Source organism: Crocodylus siamensis, chromosome 3 (genome assembly GCF_052110815.1).
Source record: "Crocodylus siamensis isolate JL-2025a chromosome 3, ASM5211081v1, whole genome shotgun sequence".
NCBI classification, from domain to species: Eukaryota; Metazoa; Chordata; order Crocodylia; family Crocodylidae; genus Crocodylus; species Crocodylus siamensis.
Window position 1 is genome coordinate 88,394,095 of NC_143397.1, and position 21,388 is coordinate 88,415,482.

At 46.1% G+C, this 21,388-nt stretch overlaps 1 protein-coding gene across 2 annotated transcripts in view; it reads left to right on the plus strand.

Moving 5' to 3' along the window:
- Nucleotides 1-21,388, plus strand: part of CNTLN (centlein) — a 377,819-nt gene that overhangs the window by 148,804 nt on the left and 207,627 nt on the right. For both annotated transcript variants that reach the window (XM_090038766.1, XM_090038767.1), the window contains exon 8: nucleotides 10,099-10,293. In XM_090038766.1, the coding sequence (XP_089894892.1) occupies nucleotides 10,099-10,293 (195 nt within the window). The remainder of the gene's footprint in view (nucleotides 1-10,098; nucleotides 10,294-21,388) is intronic.

The window sequence follows — 21,388 nt, forward strand, 5'->3', positions numbered from 1 at the left end:
ACATCTGTGGACATTCATCTTTCCTTAACAGTTTCATACGACCCAATGCTTTAAGCTGTTCCCCATTAGTGTAAAAGAGAGTCCCCTCCCAACCCCCCCCAAAAAACCCAGTTTAGAAATCTTAAGAAAGGGCGTAGCTTGTAGCCATGTTAGTCTAAGTACATAGGTTCTTTGGGTAAATCCAATCTCTTTTATTAGACCAACCTAAATAGTTGGAAAAATTCTTTGCAAGTTTTTGGGTACAAATACCTTTTGTCAGGCTGAGAAAGTGTCTGTCATTGACTTCCTGAGCCTGACCAACGGTATTTGCACCTGAAAACTTGTAAAGAAGAATTTTTTCTAACTATTTGAGTTGGTCTAATCAAAGATGTCAGATTTTCCCAAAAAACCATGTCTAAAACGTTACGAAGGCACTCAGCTGTCAATGAAAAGATAGAAGAGCTGTGTGGCTGTCTGTAAACCATTCTGATTTGTTCTTTAGATGGGACAAATCAGTTTCCTTTTATGCATGCATAATTTTCTTTATGAATTTTCCCAGCATCCAATAAAGTGCTTTAAGTTGTTATGAACCAATAATCTGATGGTGGAAAAATATTTGTATGTAACCCAGTCATGTGAAATATAGATGAATATGTTTTTTTCACATACATTTTCAGCAGACTGACAGTGCTTTTGTCTTTCTGATACAGGCTTTTTTAGGATTGTTTACAAGGATGGCTTTCAGTATGTAAACAGACATGCCATTTGTCTTTTCCTGACAAACGTTAAGTAACAAAAGCATCCATTAACTATAGCTGGAGATTGGGCTGCTCAGTACCTTTGCTAGATTGAAAAAAAATTGCAATAAAAATGCAATGATTTCCATCTTAATGCAGGTTTACTTTTAAAAACTCTAATTATGACCACTTATTAGAATATAAGTGCTGCTAATCATAAAAACAACAAATTATCATATCAGTATGATTTAGCTAATGAGCATATCAAGTTACAGCTGGAGATAACTGTACCTTGATGTTCCAGTTACTTGGAAGGACATTGCTTAGGAATGCATATTTCTGATAAATAAAATCTTTAGTGTCCTATGAGATATTGAAGTGGCTTTGAAAATAATTGAGAAAGCTGCTGCTTCTCATAAACAAATGACTAAGGTTGTATTTGCATTTTTAAAAATTTGTATTGCTTTTCTGTAAAAAAAAAAAAGAAAGGAAAACAGAAAAAGGAACATTTTAGTGTAATTTGTTACTTTAATTTCTTCCTTTGAGTCTTTAAAAGTATCTGGAATCTTATCTTCAGTTCTGGTGGTAAGGTTGGTGATCAGTGGGGATCCTGGTTTTCTCTGTTTAAAAACTTCCAATATTTTAATTAAAGAATCCCAAATCTGCATTTTTCTGCAATTAAAATGAAATGCCACTCTATATATTGGTATCACTTGAACACAATGTTTTATTGATATATTTACAGTTTTAAAGCAGTTTGGAAGTCTACCAGTCCCTCAGTCATTGTAAAAAATAAATTCTAAATATCTATATAGTTTGGCATTTGATTTTGTTTTTTTATCATGAAAAATCAGAGCTCCCCATGCCCCTTTCGCTCACCAGGTCGTAGGTCCAGTTGTGGCTATTCCCCTACAGCTTTGTGGCACTGATTAACCCTGATATGCCAGTATCCTGCCCCTGCCTGTGCTGCTGTCTTACACTCTCAACCCATAGCTCCCCACCCCTCCAAGCCTTCTGGTGCTCCTGACTCACAATCTCCCGCCCCCACTGATGCCCCTCACTCCCGACCCAGAGTCCTCCACTCCCCCAGCCCTGCTGGTGCCCCTCAATCCTGACCCACTGCCCCCAGGCTGCAACCCCCCAGTGTGTGAAGAAGGGAATGCGTGTGTGAGGATGGGGGGGTAGTTGGGCATGGGGGAAAACAGGTAATGCACTGGAGGAATGCGGGGGCATGTGCCCACCTGATTTCATAGTTTCTAGGGTCAGAAGGGACCTGAGCAGATCATCTAGTCCGACCCCCTGCCATGGCAGGAAAGAGCACTGGGGTCAAACGACCCCAGCAAGGTGTTCATCTAACCTCCTCTTAAAAACCCCCAGGGTAGGAGCCTGCACCACTTCTCTTGGAAGTTGGTTCCAGATCCTAGCCACCCTGACTGTGAAGTAGCGCCTCCTGATAGCTAACCTAAACCAACCCTCTGCCAGCTTGTGACCGTTATTTCTGGTCACTCCAGGCAGTGCTTGGGGGAACAGTGACTCCCCCAATGACTGCTGATCCCCCCTGACTAGTTTATAACAGGCCACAAGATCCCCCCTCAGCCTTCTCTTTTGGAGGCTGAACAGGTTCAGGTCCCGTAGCCTCTCCTCATAGGGCCTGCCCTGCTGTCCCCTGATCATGCGAGTGGCCCTCCTCTGGACCCTCTCCATGTTGTCCACATCCCTCTTGAAGTGCGGCGCCCAGAACTGGACGCAGTCCTCCACCTGCGGCCTGACCAGTGCCGCATAGAGGGGGAGGATCACCTCTTTGGACCTGCTCGAGATGCATCTGTGGATGCATGACAAGGTGTGGTTGGCCTTCCTAACTGCCTCCCTACACTGACAGTCCATGTTCATCTTGGAGTCAATGATGACTCCAAGATCCTTTTCCGCCTCCGTGCTGACAAGAGGGCAGTTCCCTAACCTGTAGGTATGGTGCCAGTTGTTCCTCCCCAGGTGCATCACCTTGCGCTTGTCTGTGTTGAATCCTGTCCTATTCCCATCCGCCCACCCTTGTAACCTGTCTAGGTCTGATTGTAGCCTGTTGCTTCCTTCTAGTGTGCCCACGTCCTCCCACATCTTAGTGTCATCAGCAAATTTGAAATTTTTACCCCCTCGTCCAAATCGCTGGTGAAGATGTTGAACAGTGCGGGCCAGAGGACCGAGCCCTGTGGAACCCCACTGCCCATGTCATTCCAGGTTGAGAAGGACCCATCCACTACCACTCTCTGGGTGCGGCCCTCCAGCCAGTTGGCGACCTATTTGATTGTGTGGGTGTCTACACCACAGCCCCCCAGTTTCTTAATGAGAACGGGGTGAGAGACAGTGTTGAAAGCCTTCCAATGTTCCGGAAGTCCAGGAAGAGTATGTCCACTGCTACCCCTGCATCTAATGATTTGATGATCTGATCATACAAGGCCACCAGGTTGGTCTGACAGAACCTGCCACTGATGAACCCGTGTTGGTTGCCCCTAAGCATGCAGTCCCCTGCTGGCCCCTCATGGATGTGTGCCAGAATAATTTTCTCAAACAGCTTGCCTAGGATGAAGGTAAGACTAACTGGCCTATAGTTTCCTGGGTCCTCCTTCCTCCCTTTTTAGAAAATGGTAACCATGTTGGCCCTCTTCCTGTCCTCCGGCACCACTCCAGAGCACCATGAATGCTCGTAAAGCCGTGCCAGGGGTCCTGCAATGACCTTGGCCAATTCCTTTAGAACTCTAGGGTGGAGATCGTCCAGACTGGCAGACTTGAATATGTCCAGCCCCTTCAGAAGCTCTCTAACTAAATTTTCGCTAACCTTTGGCCCAAGTGTGCCTCCCCCGGGGCCCGAGGGGGGCCCAGCAGGGAAGTGGCTGTTCTGGTCCCTATTTAGGAAGACGGAGGCAAAGAAATCATTAAACATGTTAGCTTTGTCATCTGGTGTGACGACCAGATTTCCTGACGCGTCCTGCAAGGGCCCCACATTACCCAGGACCTTCTTTTTGCCCCCTATGTATTTAAAAAAGGACTTCTTATTGTCCTTAGTCTGGGAAGCTAGTCCTAGTTCCATCTCTGCCTTGGCCTTCCTAACTACCCCCCTACTTCCCCGAGCAACTGCAGAATAGTCCTCCCTGGTGATGACCCCTTCTTTCCATTGGGTGTATGCCTCCTTTTTAGCAAGGAGACATTCCTGGATTCTTTTGGTGAGCCACAGAGGCTTGTGTGCTCTCCTGCTCCCTTTGATCCTCGTTGGGATTACCTTCCTTTAGGCTTGGAGGATCGTCTCCTTAAGGAGTGACCACTCTTCTTGGACACCTGGCTCCCCTCCCCTCCGGAACCTCAGCGGTTCTCCAGCTATCCTCCTTAGCTCATTGAAGTTTGCCCTCCTAAAATCTAGGGCCACTGCCTTACTGCATGCCTTTGCCACCTTCCGCTGGATGGTGAATTCCAGCAGGCGATGATTGCTGTCGCCCAGGTGATTGAGCACCTGCAGCCCCCTCACCAGGTCATCACCCGTGGCCAGCACTAAGTCCAACAAGGTGTCCCTCCTGCTGGGGCTGTGCACCTCGTGGGTTAGATGGAGGTCCTGCACTCTGTCTAAGAACCTACGTGAGCGTTCAGACCTTTCTGACTGCTCTTCCCAGCAGATGTCCGGGAAGTTCAGTTCCCCCATGACTACCACTTCCTTAGCCTTCACTACCTCTGTGAGCTGATCCAAGAATTCCCGGTCAAGCTCTTCTCCCTGGTTGGGAGGTCTGTAGTAGACTCCCACCGTTAAGTCTCTTTCTCCTCGACTGCCTTGTACTCTAACCCAAAGCACTTCAGAGTGCCCCTCCCCTGACTCCTTACTAATTGACGAGGACATGTATTCCTCCTCAATATAGAGTGCTACGCCCCCACCTCTCTTTCCTATCCTGTCCCTCCTGTGCAGCCTATAGCCCTTAATATTCACCGCCCAGTCATGCGTTTCATCCCACCACGTTTCCGTGATCCCCACTATGTCCGGGCTGTTGTCAGCCAGCAGAAGGGTGAGTTCCTCCTGCTTGTTACTTATATTATGAGTGTTTGTGTAGAGGCATTTGAGGCCTCCTGTAGATGTGTGTACTGACCCCCTAGTCCCAGCGTTGCCCTGGCCCCTATCGCTTACCTGTTTATTTGCTTCGCTCATTGGTCTGGGCTGAGTTGTAGTTGTGGGTGCTGTTTGGTCTGGCAGTTTGATGTTTCCTCTGCCCTCGTCTACCCCTTCCCCCAATAAGCCTAGTTTAAAGCCCGCTGGAGGAGGTCCGCCAACCTAGAAGAGAACACACGGTTACGTTTAGGGGAAAGGTGGAGCCCATCTCATCCCAGCATGTCTCTCGTCATGATGTGCCGGTCCTGGCTGAGGAAGCCAAAGCCCGCCTCGGAGCACCATTCCTGTAGCCGCCAGTTGGTCTCCGCTATACACATTTCATACTGAGTGCCTCGTCCGCTCACTGGCAGGATAGAAGAGAAAACCACCTGAGCACCCATCTCCTTCAGCATGCACCCCAGAGTGTGGTAGTCCTCCATCAGGCGATCAGGGCTGCTCCTGGCCGCATCATTAGTGCCCACATGGACTAGGACCATGGGGTAATAATCGGTGGGCTGGATTACAGTTTGGAGCATCCCTTTCACGTCCTGAATCCTTGCTCCAGATAGGCAGTAGACCTCGCATGCTGAAGGGCCTGGCGACAGATGGGGCCCTCTGTACCTCTCAGGATGGAGTCACCAATGACAATCACGCAATGCTTCCTTCTATTGGCCGGTTTGTCTCTTGGAGCTTGCACAGGACGCGGTGAGCATGGAGTTGCCTCCTCCCCGGTTTCATCCTCTCCTTCCTCCTCCTCCTGGGCTGCCAGGGCTTTGTACCTATTCTCCAGCCGGACTGGAGGAACTGGTGTTGCCTTGTTTCGAGCAGCCCTTGCACAGGAGGTGACCATCTGCCACTTAGCAGTGGAGGGCTCTTCTTGAGGTGCATCCCCCTTTGTTGTACAGCCCTGCAGGGAAAGAAAATATCTGTCAATTTCCTCCTCTGCCTCTTGGATTCCCCTCAGCCTGCTAACCTCCTCCTGGAGCTCCCTCACCTGCGCCTCCAGGGCCCTAAGGCGGGCGCCTGCAGGACTGATGTGGGTGTCTCCAGTCCCTGCCCCCCCAGGCCTTGCTGGGGAGCTTCCACAGGCCAGGGGGTTGGGGGACGCCAGCCCCCCCATGGGCTCCGTCTGGGTGGAGGCCTCAGACAACCCCCGGGAAGGCCGTGCCCCCCGGGAAGGCCGTGCCCCCCGGGCAGGGGCCCTAGCAGCACTGTGCCCACAGAAGAGCTGCAGCCTGGCTTGACCACCTTAATGGCCGTGGCAGTGCAACACTCCCTCCTGTGCCGGGTCCCACCCACTGGGCTGTGGAGGCAGCTCCTGCTTGCAGTTGGTCTTGCTAGGCTGCCGCCCTGTGCCCTGCTGTGAGTGCAGAAATTTGGGGGGCCACTTACCCCAACCCTCCTCTGACACATTGTGTATGCCCCACCTAACCCCCCGACACAGTCTTTGCCCCCTGCCTCCCCCCTCATCACCTGTGCACACATCACCCCTTCCTCACACACTGTGGGACTGGGGCCTGGGGCAGTAGGTTGGGAGTGAGGGGCACCAGCAGGCCCAGGGGGTGTATGCTCCCCCACCGTCCCATGCCTCATTTATGCCCCCATTGCCCACCCCCATAGATTTACCTTGATGGAGCTGCAGGAGCTGCTCTCCACCACACTGCCTGGCTGCCACATGCATGTGTATGCACACACATGCACACGGTGCCCTCTGCCCCCTGTGTCCTGCTCTGTCCAGACACAAGTAGCCCCTTGCAGGCTTGAACTCTGCCAGCCTGCAAGGAGAGACCCATGGTTTCCCAGGTTTTTCTCCTTTAAAGGAGAGAAAATCTGTGATTTTAAAGGGGAGACAGTTCCTCCTTTAAAGGAAAAAATCTCGATTTTCTGTGGTTTTCCGCAGCAAACTGGTGATTAGTTAAAGGAAAGGCAAGAAATAATTAATTTGTCTTGCCTGGATTTTACATGGTCATAGGGTAACAAAACACTTTAAAAAAAAGGAGGAGAATTTGTTGTTTTCAGTAATTCCCTCAAAATCAGTAGGTATTTTTCATATTTTCCAAACATAAAAGGACATGATTTCCTCCCCCAAGAACTTCATTTCTAAACAATATAAACAAAACAGCAGTCACAATGAAGAGAAAAGCAGATAGATAAAGCTGTGGCAAGGTGATATGAGACCATGTTAAATAGGTTTTTTAAATAAGTAAATTACTTCTCTCTGTTTTCTTGTAAATATAAATGTTATAATTGGGTGTCAACAATCTAGGCATGGCCTATTAGTTTCTTTAAATGACATGGTAGAGTTGGGTGTTCTGTAGCATCCTGGGGTGCAATGGGGTCCTTTTAAGGTTCCTGCGGGGTGCTGCTCTATAGAACTTTTAGGGGTACAAACAGGTACACAATTCACAAGATATACTTGAGATTTCATATAGGAATCCATAATATCAAAAACATTCCAATCTGCTTTGGTCTTCCTAAGTTCTTTGCAACAGAAGAGTTGCTCTCTTATTTTTCCATACTTAAAAAAAAAATGAAATCTAAGAGCTGGCATTTTCTGCGGGGTGCCTTGAGCCAAAAAACCGTGAAAACCACAAGGCATAAATGACATGAAGAAAGGGGGTCAGATAAAGAAATACATCTCATGCTTAGAAGCTGTCATGGAAGATAAGTAGATAATCAAGTCTGTAATCTTCTTGCGAATGCATAATGGACAAGGGAAAGGGAGAGAACACAAGAGAGACAAAAACATACAAGCAGGGAGGGGCAAATTACTGCATTTACCCAAACCCAAGATGACTTCAAATTTAAGATGACCTTCCAATAATTTAGACTCTTTACATGGAAAATTATACTTTTGTAATAATTTTCCATGTATTGAATCTAATTTTGGAGGGGTTGTTCTAAATTCCCTTCTCTGCCCCCCGTATTCACCACTGTGGTGGGGGGGAGGCTGTCTGCCCCTCCACATCCTTAGGCTCTGACTCCTTGGTGCCTGCCCTACATGCCCCCCCTGCTTAACTCCTTTTTCATCTATCTGCCCACCCCCTGCCACTTGTCCCAATGTGGCAGCTCTGGCTCCAGCTCCAGGCCAAGGCACAGAGCACACAGTCACTCTCAGTTTAGCAGCAGTGGCAGTGGCAATTCTGGCCCCTGGCCTGGGTTGGAGGCAGAGCTGCAGTAGCTCCCTTGCTGCTGCATGGCCTCTCCAGTGCTCCCCTCCTCTCCACACTGCATGGTCTCCTCACATTCTTTCTGCCCTGTGTGGTCTTCCCAGCACTCCTCTCCCCTGTGCACCATTCAGTCTCTCTTGCACTCTCCTGCTCTCCCCTTTGTACCATGCCCAACACTGTCTTGCTGCATGAGCCACCCTGGCCAGGCAGTAGTGGTGACATCAACTCTGGCCTTGGCACAGCCCTGCACTTGAATCTAACAAAAGGCTTCCCTCTCCCCCCAATATTTAAGAGGGAGAAAATAACCTTATCTTGGATTTGAGTAAATATTGACAATTATTTCTTAACCATCTTTTGGAAGCTTCATTATTTTTCAAAATCTAAACTTAATTAATTTAGTTCAAAAAGGACATTTTTACCCAGTTGTGCAAGTGGCCTCCAAAATAAATTGCTGTCTTGTGGAGTCTGCAAATTAAAAAAACACAGCCAAAAAGAGAGGTTGTGTGCACGTTTGTGTGTGTGTGCATGTGCACATGCATATGTGCATATATGTAATTCTTCAATTATATTAATTAAAGATTAATTTTTATGCCTGCATGTCTTTCATGACACATGTATATTTTTTCCTGATCATACAACTAGCCAGAACTTAGCTATAGCACAGTGGTTCCCAAACTCTGACAGATTGCTCACCACTAATTTAAAATGATACAAATTTTTGTTATATAAAGTAATTATAATAAAGCTGTTAATGCGTACCACTGATAGGTTGTCTGCATACTGCTTGTGGTATTGGGAACCACTGCCATAGTATATTTGCTTTACATGTAAAATACATGTAATATTGTGATTTCAACAAAGACTGAACAAAAAAGAGTCACTGATAATATTAATATTGGCATTGACTTTTAGGGCTCATGGCAAAATAAACTCCTAAACATATTTTCTTAAACAACAAGTTCTACACTATGCTGTAATTAACAGATACCACTGAAATTGTTGGATATTTCTCTGAGCTGTACTAAATTAATAACTTTGTAAGACCAAACTAGAATGGGTGCCCACCTCCAGCTGTCAGGCCAGACCCAGCCTATAGCTTCATCTCATCTGGCTTGTGGGTCTTCTTACAGGTCTGGAAACTTGGTGGCTGGAGAATGGCAGTAGTGTTGCATGGGGAGCCCTAGGCCCTGCATGCTAGGTTGGGGCCAGAGCCAAATCTTGGCATGCAGGTGCCTGGGAACGGCTGGCACCAGGCCCCAAGACCCAATCCCAGTGTCAGGGGATGAGAAGTAGTGGCATCAGGCCCCTGGCACCCAATCTTGACTTGCTGGGGAAAGAGTGTCGGGCCCCAGGGATCAATTCTAGCTGGAGGGGCAATAGCGATCCCCCTAGGACCAATCCTGGCATGCTGGAGTGGCAAATGAAGCCCTGGGCCCCCAGGAACCAATCCCTGTGTGAAAGGGGAGGAAGTGGGCAGTGCTGGGCCCTAGGGCTTGATCCTAGCAGGCAGGGCTCCATCTGGCCCAGGGATCAGCTCCACCCTATTCATTTGGCCTGTGGGGCCAAAAAGTAGAGCACTACTAAACTAGGTTATTCTGTAGAAGAAAGAAGAATCACCCACTATATATTTCTTTGGTTTTATGTTCTCTGCCACTAGAAGAAACTCATTTGCAGGGAAAGGAGTTATATCATTTAGTACTTTCTTCTATTCCTACTCAATACAACTTCTCTTTGTTGTTAGTGTATTATTAAGGTCTTATGTGCCAACTTCCATTCACAAACCCCATACAAAGATAGAAGGAATTGCTGAGGGTCTGTTAGTCCTTCTTGAGTGTTTGAAATAAGTTTACTTTATATTATTGAGTTCAAAGGTAAAGAATTTACAATGTATTGGCCTCTATGATTTGGGGGTATGTGGGAAGAGGAAAGATGAGACACTGAGACCAGTTATATCAAAATGACAAGAGAGAATGATTGTTGTGGCTGTTTGACTTTTAAGTAAAATTAGCTGCATTTGAGTTTGCAGATTTAAGTACTTATGTTCAGTCATGGCATTTATTAATCCTGTCTTCTGTTTTTCTTTTTAAAATAGCTTTATAATGAATTGAGTATATGTTTTGAGACTCTTAAATCAAGTGAGATTCAGCTCCAGCAGAGCAATGCTTCTCTTCAGGATCAGCTACTTGAAAAAGAACAAAAGATTAGTCAGCTAGAAGAGCAGCTCCAGCAGGCTCATGAAGCATTACCCCCCCTGCAACAAGATGTTCATTCAAAACATATGGAACAGGTGAGATCAACTTTATTTAAAGATAGTAACATTATTTTCACTTGTTTTAATTTTAGCGTTTTAATCCAAATTATAGCTTAGAGGAAACACTGGGTATTCCTGCAATATCTTTACTACTGCTGATCATAGTAATAATTAATAATAATAGAAGGTACCTTGCTATATACTTATTTGCAGTATAGGAAAAAAGAGGGGAAAAGCCTATATAACAAGACTTTGTGAACAGGCTATTATTTATATACTGAAATGTAGCCAGAAGAAATCTGAATTCCTTTTCTTTCTTTTTTTTTTTTGTATCATTAATGTTTGGTAGCTGAAAAATGAGATTTACTTAAACATTTGCAGAAATGAATGTTTTGAAATTTCCCAGCTATACACATATTTTTTGAAAATAAGTAACTGATAGGCATGACAGAGCTCATTGTTCCTGGACAGAGTACTAATGAATCTTAATCCCAAAGAAATATTAAAAGGAAAACAAAGGATTTTCCAGAAATCCGTAAATCAAGTTGTAGCAGCCAGGGGAATTACTATAGTAGTACTACTCCATCTTAATCTATAGACCTCCAACCTAAAGAATACGATGAAGCATTTCTGCAAACCCATCAGGGATTTGAGTACACTAAGGATTCCAAGAGGCTTTTATATGATCCTTGTTTAGTTGAGAGGCATCAAGAAGTTCTACCTGCCATATTATCTTAAAAATTTTGTGTATGTAAGGCACCAGGTTTCCCTAGCTTTCTGCTAATGAAAAGCTTTATTTTGTTTTAACAAAAACATCAAAGCAAGGGGAGTGCCCTAATCATTGGACTGAAAGGGCAGACAATACATTGCTTGCTCCTTGTACTGTTTTACATTACAAAGTCATTGGATGAAAAACAGACATAAGCCTGGCAACAGAGACTACAAAGGCCAAGCCCCTTTTTGCCTGTTCACTTATTAGCCTGATAGGTCATTTACCTCTGGAAAAAAATGGTAAAACTATCTGGACTTTTACTCTACAAACTGTTTTTTATATTGATTTGATACCAGTTGATCATTAAGTGACAGCAGTCTAGTCATGACCTATTAATTTTCTGCAAGAAAGTTTTTCTTTTGACCAGAAAAACCTCTTCCCTCTAGGATTTCCAGCTCAAGACAGGTTTTTTGGGTTTTTTTAATGATAATTTAAAAAATTCATATTGTCAACCAAACTTTTTTAACTGACATGTTTTTACTGAAAGATGTTTCACATAATGTCTAAATGTAACCCTTTTGCCAGGCCCTAGACAAGGACAGGTTTAAATGTAGGGTTTACCACCAACCATAGTAAAACTTAGTTGTCAATAAAATTTTGTAGATTAGAAATAAAAAACAAATCGCGGTGGTGGGAGGTTGGCAATGGCTTTGTACCATGCTGCCCCCACCCCAGGGATCACTTACACTCCCTAATACATCTTGCATTGTCCTGTCTCACACCCCATCCCTTTACCTGTGATGGCCCTGTCCCTTCTGTCCACCTCTCTGCCTCCCTCCCACCACCCCGAGGACCCCTAGAGAAGGACTATTTCTGCTACCTGCACTAGTGTTACAGGCAGTGATGCAAACAGTGTTGGTATGTGGCTGGTGAGGAAAGGACTACCAGCTACAGAGCCCTAAGCAAAAGCTTCTTGCAGGTGTTGCACACTCACTCAGAGATCAGTTGGCACTGCTCTGCTCTGCCTGTCCTTCAAGGCTTGCCTCTGATGGGAGATATTCAGTCAAGCTATGGATTTTATGGACAGCACCATTTTGCTCACAGACTTTTTGGACAGGCATTTTTAGGCTCGATTTTTTTATAGTCTATCCATAAATTCACAGACAGTTGGCAACTCTGCTCCCCTCCCACACTAACTTGAATGCTGTATGCTTCTCTTGGGTGTTGAAGATATGGAGTATACCACAATCCTCTGGTCTCCCTCCCTGCACGGGAGAAAGAGGGAAAGACAGCACTGCTCCCTTTAAGTAGAGCTGCACTAGTAAAGATTTCTTAGCCAATACCAATAGTATTGATTAACCAACCATATTGGCTGATGCCGATCCGATAACTAATATTTAAGAATAGCACAAGGCATTTTAAACTACTGACACAAATAAACCTTTTATTTGTTTATTTTGCATTTATAACACACACATACAAGCCTCATGCATGCTTTGGCCCTCAGTGAGGAATGTGGTGGTTGTCTTTTATTTCCATGACTGTCACCCCCTCTTCCACAGCTCCTACCTGCAGCCCTGCTCCCTGTGCAGCCCATACTGCCATCCTGGGTGGGCAGGGTGGATCCTTGTGTGGACATTGGCACCAGGTGCATTTGGAGCCTCAGAGTACGCTGCTGCCTCAGTGCCGGTGGGCCCTGCACAGCCGAGCTTCCATGGCCATCAGGGAGAAGCTGCTTTTACAAAAGTGTCTGGTACCCAGCTGGGCGGAATGTCCCTTGTGCAGCGCCTTAAACCACCAGTGCACAGCCCAATGTGTGGTAGCTCCGGCATTCAGGCCTCTGCTGCGTGCATGGCATTGCCATTGTGGCAGCAGCAGCAGCAGGAGCAGGTAATGGTCCCTTTGTTGCGGCGCGTGACACCCCATGCCTGCTTCCCAGTGCCACCTCCCCCTCTTGCTGCTTGCTGGGGCCTGTAGTCTGCTATGGGCTCAGGCTAGTGGCAGGGTGCAGGGACCAGACTATGCTCGCCAGGGTGCTCCAGGCATGCAGCCATAATTATCAGCTACTATGACCAAAAAAAGCTGATAGCTGATAATCTAGTTCCTCCTTTTACCAATGTTAATTCAGTAGCCAGCCATATATCAGTGCACCCCTACCTTTTAGTCCACCCAGGGGGGAGCTGTTAGGGAGCCCTGTGGTGACCCTGTCTGGGTGCCAGTACCTTGCAGCCAGTGAAGAGACCCAAGTGATCCTGGATCTGAAAGTGGGGGAAGGGGGGGTGGCATTCTCCCAGGCTGCAACCAGCCTCAGGGATCTGCCTCTTACTTCTTCCCAGACCAGGGGGAATTTCCTGTATCTGGATCCATCCAGGTATTTTGTCTCTGTCTGTCACCCCATATACCCTTTCTGGGTGATCTGGAGCAGTGCATGGAACAGGGGTGACGCTTTCGCTGCAGAAACTGCCCCCAGCATGTCCCCCCAGTTTGCCTGTTCCACCAGTCAGCTGAGTGGCAGGACCGGGGGGGGGAAGGGAGCATTTGTGACTAGAACCCTCTTGGGGTCCAGGAGGGCTTCAATCCCAAGATCATGTGCCTCCCATTCTAGGTAGTACAGCTGACAACTGGCCCATTGCAGTGATTCTCAGTCAGGGTGCACCAGATCATCTGAAGGGTGCAGGAAGGTGTGGGGAACTAAGCAGATAAGATAGCAGATTTTCAACCCAGACTACACTGGGGACAGCTCGAGCAGTCCCTGCCTAGAGCCAGCCATCAGTTTATAGTCAGCCCCTGCAGGCATCTGGCTTTCAATTTATTTGTACACAGGGAGCCTGGGATTATGATCCCAGTTTCCTCACTAAAATTGGTGTGATTTGGTATCTGATCCCCCATCCCAAAATTGCATGCATGAGTGGCTTGGCAGGACCAGGGATCAGCTCCTGTTGCATCTTTTAGTGAACTTGTGCCAAGGTCTTAGTAACCAATACGTCCCTATTTACTTTCCTTGTCCCATTCTCTTATATCCCCTCAGTCATCTAGGCTAGGGACAGACATTACACATAAGCTGGTTTAAGTCATCAGAAACTGGTTTAAACCTGTAACAGAACAGATACTCAGTGCACATAAACCAGTTTGAAAATGGCTGAAACCAGTTTGAGATAAACCTGGTTGAATGTTATATCATACTTAACTAATTTGCAGACTTAACCAGTGTGGCAGGGCACCCGCTAGGGGTGCCATGACCTCCCCTAGCGCCCCTACCTACCATGCCAAATTGGGTCTTGAATGCATCCTCTATCTTGCCCGCCACGTCTTGCTGGTATATCATTAATGGGAGGCTGCCTTCCTGCCCTCCTTGGCACGGGGTCTTACTGTACTGGAGCTGCACCCTCATGGGTGCCCCCTTGTTTCTCCCGCGGCCCTCGCTGCACCGGGGCCTATCTCCCATGTTCTCACCCACCCTGGGGCCTGTCGCTTGCAGCTCTTGTAGCCCGCACCGGTGCCTTGCCTCTATATGCTCGCCCCCTCTCCTGGGGCCTGCCCAATATGCTTGCCCCCCTCTCCTGGGGCCTGCTCAATATGCTCGCCCCCTTCTGGGGCCTCTCCCTTACAGACAGTGCCCGACTGGGGCCTGTCTCTCTGCGCTCACGTGTTCTCGCCCCCAACCGGGGCCTGAGCCTCGTGCTTCCCGTGCTCCCTTCCCGCACTGGGGCCTTGCTCGTGCTTCTTACGCTCTCCGCCCGCACTGGGGCCCTTGCCCACACTTCTCGCGCTCTCTGCAAATCGGAGCTTAGGCGGCCTCGGCCTTACCTGGCCCCAGACCCCCTTCCCGGGTCTTACGCCCACTGGGCTTTTCCCAGTTGGGGCTCAGGCGGCCTCAGCCTTACCTGGCCCCCGAACCCTTTTCCTAAGTCTCACGCCCCACTGGGGCTTCTCGCTACACCAAGCTCTTCCCGATAATCGCCCACACTGGGCCGGGGTTGGGACACCCCAATACGCAGCACCCCCGGCGGCACTAGGAACACCCCCACCTTACTGGGGAGCTCCTGATGAGGCCTCCTCCACCCCTACAGCCTTGCCCGGTCCTCCAGTGTAACAATAACCATAACCAAACAAAACGCAAAGCCCCCCCAGCTATAACATAAACCTTAAGCCAACCTGGCTATCCTTCATTCGTATCTATCAGGGTTCTCTCCACCCCATAACGCCATGCCAACGCTGCTCAAGCCATCGGCTTCCTTACTGGATTCGCCCTGCTTGCTCTGGCAGAGCTCCCACTCCTCAAGCTGCCAGAGGGGGATTGACTCTGGCCTCAGCCTTCTCTGTTTATAAAGGCCAGGCCCTGCCCCCTTCTGGTGAGCTGACCCAATCTGGTTGCCCCGGCAACCTGCACCTGTGCTGCCCTGGTGACTGGCAGCTGAGCTCAAAGTACCGCTATCAGTAACAGGTGCCTTAGTGCCCTGCTACAACCAGTTTATGCAATGTACGTCCCAGACCCCTTGCTGGGTTAAGATAAACCACACCCCCTGAGCATCCCAGCATGCTCTCTATGCTGGGTGGAGATTTCTGCTCCACAGCAGAGCTGCTGCCCCCGCTCCCTGGCTGCAGCTCTGGCGGAGACTTGCCAGCTGCTCTTCCCTCTTCCCCACCTCACCACTCCCTGCTAAGCAGGAATTCCCCCTTCCCCTCTGCCTTGCTGAGACGTATCTGTCTATTAGCTAGCAGACCACATACTGGTTCCAGTCCATGATTCTGTGATAAAGGCAGAATCAGCAGGTAGCTGGTAATGTCCTTCTGCTGTTTTCTTAATGGGGTTATAAATGCTGAGTTAGGGATGATAAACACTGTTATCAATTCCCTGCTGGGCTAATCAGAGCATCCCACCAGGGCCTGACCGAACCCCCCTCAACTCAGTTCTGTGGAGGGGAAGGGAGGACTGCTCTAGCACCCCCCAGCTTCTAGCCTGAGTCACTGCACGCCAGTGTTCCCTCCAAGGGGCACGTGCACATGGCTGTGCACAAGTAAAAATCTTGCTGCACACAAACATTTTAAGGCCGCATACTTGCCCAGAGAGGAGCTAGGCGTGGGGTGCGGTGGAGGCACCAGGGCTGGCAAGGGACACTTACTGAAGATAAGCTCCTCACTCCTCATGCAGGGCAGGCAGTGGCTCCTCCCCGAGGTGAGGTGGGGCTGGGGGCTGGCGCAGGCTCTGCTGGCTCCAGGGAACTGCTCTGTTCTCCAGCCCTGACACCATATGCCTCCTCATTCCCTGAGGTGATGCAGCGGGGCTGAGCAGTTCCCCAGAGCTGGAAGAGCTTGTGCCAACTCCCAGCCCCCATCCCTGCCTTGCCTCACCTCAGGGAGCCCCCAGTCCCATCCCTGACTCTGTCCCTATCCCTGCCCATGCCTCACCTTGGGGAGGAGCTGCTGCCTGCCCTCCATGAGGAGTGAGGAGCTTACCTTCGGTAAGTGTCCCACACCAGCCCTGGTGCCTCCCTTTCAGTTCTATCAACTGATTGTGTCCGGCCCATGGCTGCCCCACAGCACTTCACTGTGCTACTCTGGGCAGCAGTTAGCATGGAAAACGCTACCCGCTACCACCTGAACATTTACTTTGGGACACTTACTGGCAGACTGTGCCGCGCCAGAAGGGGAAGTTGGGACCAAAGTGGCTCGCTCATGGACTGAAGCAGCGCGCTCACTGACCACTACTCATAGAATCATAGAATCAATGAGTCGGAAGGGACCTAGACAGATCATCTAGTCCGACCCCCTGCCATGGGCAGGAAGGAGCACTGGGGCTGGGAGGGGTCATAAGACCCCAGCCAAGTGCCTATTCAGTCTCCTCTTGAAGATTTCCAGGGAAGGTGAGAGCACCACCTCTCTGGGAAGCCTATTCCAGGCTCTGGCCACCCTTACAGTGAAGTAGTTCTTCCTAATATCTAACCTAAACCTATCCTCCCTCAGCTTGTGGCCATTGTTCCTGGTGACTCCAAGGGGGGCCCTGGTGAACAGACTTTCCCCGAGTCTCTGCTGGTGGCCCCTGATAAGGTTGTACTCCTTAGAGGGAACATTGCTGCAGGCATGTGACTGCATTTCTGGAATGAAAAGTGAATGCCTATTTACCTCCAAATCAGTTCAAGCTTTGCAGGTTAGACTAACATGCAAAGATTGAATCTATTTAGGCTCAGGCTTTTTGAATGTCTGTCCCTAGCCCTATTTTCTAAGCTGAAAAGTCCCAGCCTATTAAGTCTTTCCTTATATGGAAGTCTTTCTGTGCTTCTGATCAACTGTTTTGGCTTTGTACCTTTTCTACCTTTACTGTATCTGTTTCGAGGTGAAGGGTCTAGAACTGGATGCATTATTCAAGTTGCGGTCCACCATAGGTTTAAGTCCTTGAAGTCAAGCAAGTTAAAAGGGTTCTTTAGTCTACTGTTCTGATTGTAACTGAAATATCCAGGAGAACATCAACACACATCTGACTGCTTTTGAGAACTTCAAGAATTCCTTTCTGTGCTGTGCTATAAATGCTGTCTCCATGCCCTGTTTAGGTTAGAAGCTTGACTGGAAGGGAACCAAAATATTGGATGCATCTGTATGTTACTAAAGTTTTCTTGTTACATGTTTATCAATAATTTTACCAAAAAAAGAGAAGGTTGTGCCTAGATAATTAACAAGACTACTAGTGTTTAGTCTTGATTTTGTGTGAATGCTTGATTACTGTATTATTAAAGTTGGTTGGTAGTTTACCACTCAGGAAAGTGTTAACAGTCTGTCAGCAGAGCATTCAGATAGTCTCCACAGGTTCTCACTAACTAAGAGTACAGATCAATATTGCAGGTGGTGGCACAGACCACCTCCTGACCCTGAACATGTTCTGCTGTGGGCTTAGTTTAGGCTCATGGAGGGATCAGTGTTGTAATTTCAGTTATGTTAGCAAAAATATCCACATCTTCACATATAAAGGCAAAACTTTAGCTCATATAGAACACTGAGGGGACCTCAAGACTATTGTGCACTGAAACACATTTTGCCCATCTTTACCTTGGTATAGCTTTGGTCAAGCCACCTGAGTGTTACACCTGTGTATGTTAAAGCAGAATTTAACAAATTGTATGTTAATTTGGCCAGTCCTAATGCCTAGGTAATGAAATGTGGATTTGAAAATACTTTTTAAAAAATTCTTTCCTTAACATGCATACGTTCAACTAGCCCGGTACTTGTGCTCTCTCCTAAGCAGGGGAAGGCATCTTGAAATCTGAGAGATTTAGTTGTCACTTCTTCCTTTTAAATAAATAGTGGAAAAGCTCAAAAGAAAAGCATTTCCAATAGTCTTAAAACAAAAACCCATGGGTTTTAATGATTTTATGTCTTGTAATTGTTGTTTTGGTTCAATTTCATTATTAGTGTTAATTTTTAACTCTGAAATGTATTCTCTTTGTAGAATGTACCTTTTAGCCATGTGGATGGTTAATTTTTAAGAATGTTTACTAAACTAAAGCAGTCAATTCTGTCTTGCCTCTTCATTTTTTATACATGTGCAATACTTGAGACATCAAAGTCAGTATTAAGAGATGATGTGTCTGTTGAAGCACCATAATTACCAGGCAGTTGAATGTATTTATTTTTAATCGTGAGAGCTGACAGGTGTGTGTATTCTAGATGATACATAATTCTCTTGCAACTTTTATAGCATTCTCTTAAATTCTTATTAAGTAGTTTGTAAAGGCAGTCAAATACGAAATGTAACTAAAATGATCAAAGTATTAGGGCTGTGTGACGCTTTGGTCACTGATTCAATTCGGTGGAAATTCAGCCCGATTCGGTGGCTGAATCTCCAAATCTGAATTGAATCAGGAGTCCCTTTAATCTCTCCAAATTGAATCAGAATCCTCTGAATTGATTCTGAGAGATTAGGAAAAATGTGACTATTTGGACATAGACACAGCTTTAAATGTTTTTTCTACATACCTCAAGGTACAACGTGGCTTGTGAATGCTGAGATAGTGGGGCAGATGGAGCTCCCCACAGGAGTGTGCAGGGGTCCCCAGCACGCTCAGCAAGTGGACCAGAAGCACTTCCGGTCTACTTCCGGGTCTGCTGGGGAGCACACGGGGGGCCTCCTGCACCACCTGGCTTGGCAACTGGTGCCTCTTGGTTTTGGGGGGGCACCTAGGGCCCCCCCACGACTGATCGCCGAGTACTTCCAGTCCACTTCTGGGTCTACCACCGAGCACGTGGGGGGGGCCCCCTGCACTCCTGTGGGACGCTCCATCTATCTCACCATTTCAGCGTTCACAGCCACGCCTTGAGGCACGTATAAAAAATATTTAAAGCTGTGCCTATGGCTGAATTGCTGATTCTCTGAATCAGCATCGAATCTTCAGATTTAGATTCAGCCGAATCGAATCAGGACAGTGATCTGAATCAATTAATCGAATCGCTGTCCCCGGTTCAGGCTGAATCTGAATCTGAATCGAATACGGCACGTTTCGCACACCTCTACAAAGTATATGCATCATTCGCCAGTACCACTTACACTTATAACAAAGAGTACAAGTACATCATTACAATTAAATAGAGATACTAGGTATGGAATTTGTGTTTGTGAAATAGTGATAAAATTAAGCTTCAAATCTGTGTATACAATGTTGATGTTCAGAAATCTGCTGGGTCATCTTATGCTATGACTTCAGCATTACCCTGGTGTAGCAGTGATTTCAGTTGATTACATTATATTATTGTTAATTGAATTATCTTTAAAAGACAGATCTCAATTCAAGTACCGGAAGTAAAATTCTGGCCTTAATGAATAACACCTTTTTATTTTGATCAGGCCAGGGTTTCATCCAGTATATTTTAAATCCTGAAGTATAAAATGGCAATGTCATGGCTGAGAGTTGCTTTTCTATAGTGTGTTAAAGATGCATTAGTTAGGCATCCTAATTTTTAAAATATGGTACAGATTTAATAATCGAAGCTGAATCTTAATGTTGTGCATTGGATGATGTAAAAACTATGTAAGTTTGAACTGTCTTTAGCCAATTAAATTACATATTTCATTCAAGTCTTTTACAATGACTATGTGGGCATATCTTAAGATCTTCTGTTATTATAGAACAGTGGCGCTGGCTCCTACCCTGGAAGTCTTTAAGAGGAGGCTATATGTACACCTTGCTGGGGTCGTTTGACGCCAGTACTCTTTCCTGCCATGGCAGGGGGTCGGACTTGATGATCTGCTCAGGTCCCTTCCGACCCTAGAAATTATGAAACTATATTTTCTTTTAGATTTATAAAGTCTGATAACTTACTGATGTTCTCAAACTTGTGTATACATTTTTAGTGCAAACATTATGTCAGAAACCTTATCATTCACTTGTGTTGTGTATTTAATACTGTTCTTGGCTGCACATTCATTTATGAAGGAAACTGTGCTTTCAGTAATAGTTTAGAATATATCAGCTTTTAAAAAAAAAATTTAATTTATATACAAGAATACTATTTTAATTATAATGTGGTGACACAGAAGATGTAGTTTTCCATGACTAGTAAGTTATTAGAATAGCAAAATGCCTTCTATATATTGAACAGGATGCTGTCACCAAATTATGGTGAATGTTTTAAAACATTGTAATAACACAGAATATTGATTCTGGCAACTAAGTGACTATTCATTGCTTTCCCCTAAAGATCTTGTGTTTTTAGTTAGAAAATTGAATGAAGAAAAATGGTATTAAAACTTGTTCAAATTAATTGACATGAAATTTACCTAAGTGGGTAAAAATACACTGTGTAATAGCAAAAAGTAGTAATATAGCAATAACATTCTCCAGATCATCATCTCTTTCAAACTGCTCCTAAGTATGAGTTTGCTTACAATAATTACATTAGTTGTGTATTATAGAAATGTATAACTTGTGTAACTATTTTCACAGCAAGTCACATTTTCTGCGGAAATGGGGTATAGAAATAGTAATGGTATTTTTGGTTCTGACAATAATTTAACAGAATAATTACATTTTTCAGTTAAGGCAAATACCACTCTTGTTAATCATTTTAATCAGCATAATGCTGACGTTCAGATTGTTTTTGGTTTTTTTTTACAGTATTGTAATATATCCTTGATAAAATGCTTTGCGGGTAAGTATCCTGCATATATTAATATCACCATGCTTTTTCAGGGGGAATCACTAATTATGTCCAAGTTACCAGATATTCTGTTAACATTATATGACTCAAAGGAGACTTTGGATTTCCTTTGTTTTTCTGTTAATCTAAGAGAATAAAATTGTGTTTTCCTCCAAGCTCTGTATTTTTGTCCTTTTCCTAGAAATCTAGTCTGTTCCAACTGAAGAGTTCTAGGATTACAAATAGGCAGACAAGGTTCTTTGAGTAAATACTATATCTTTTATTAGACCAAGT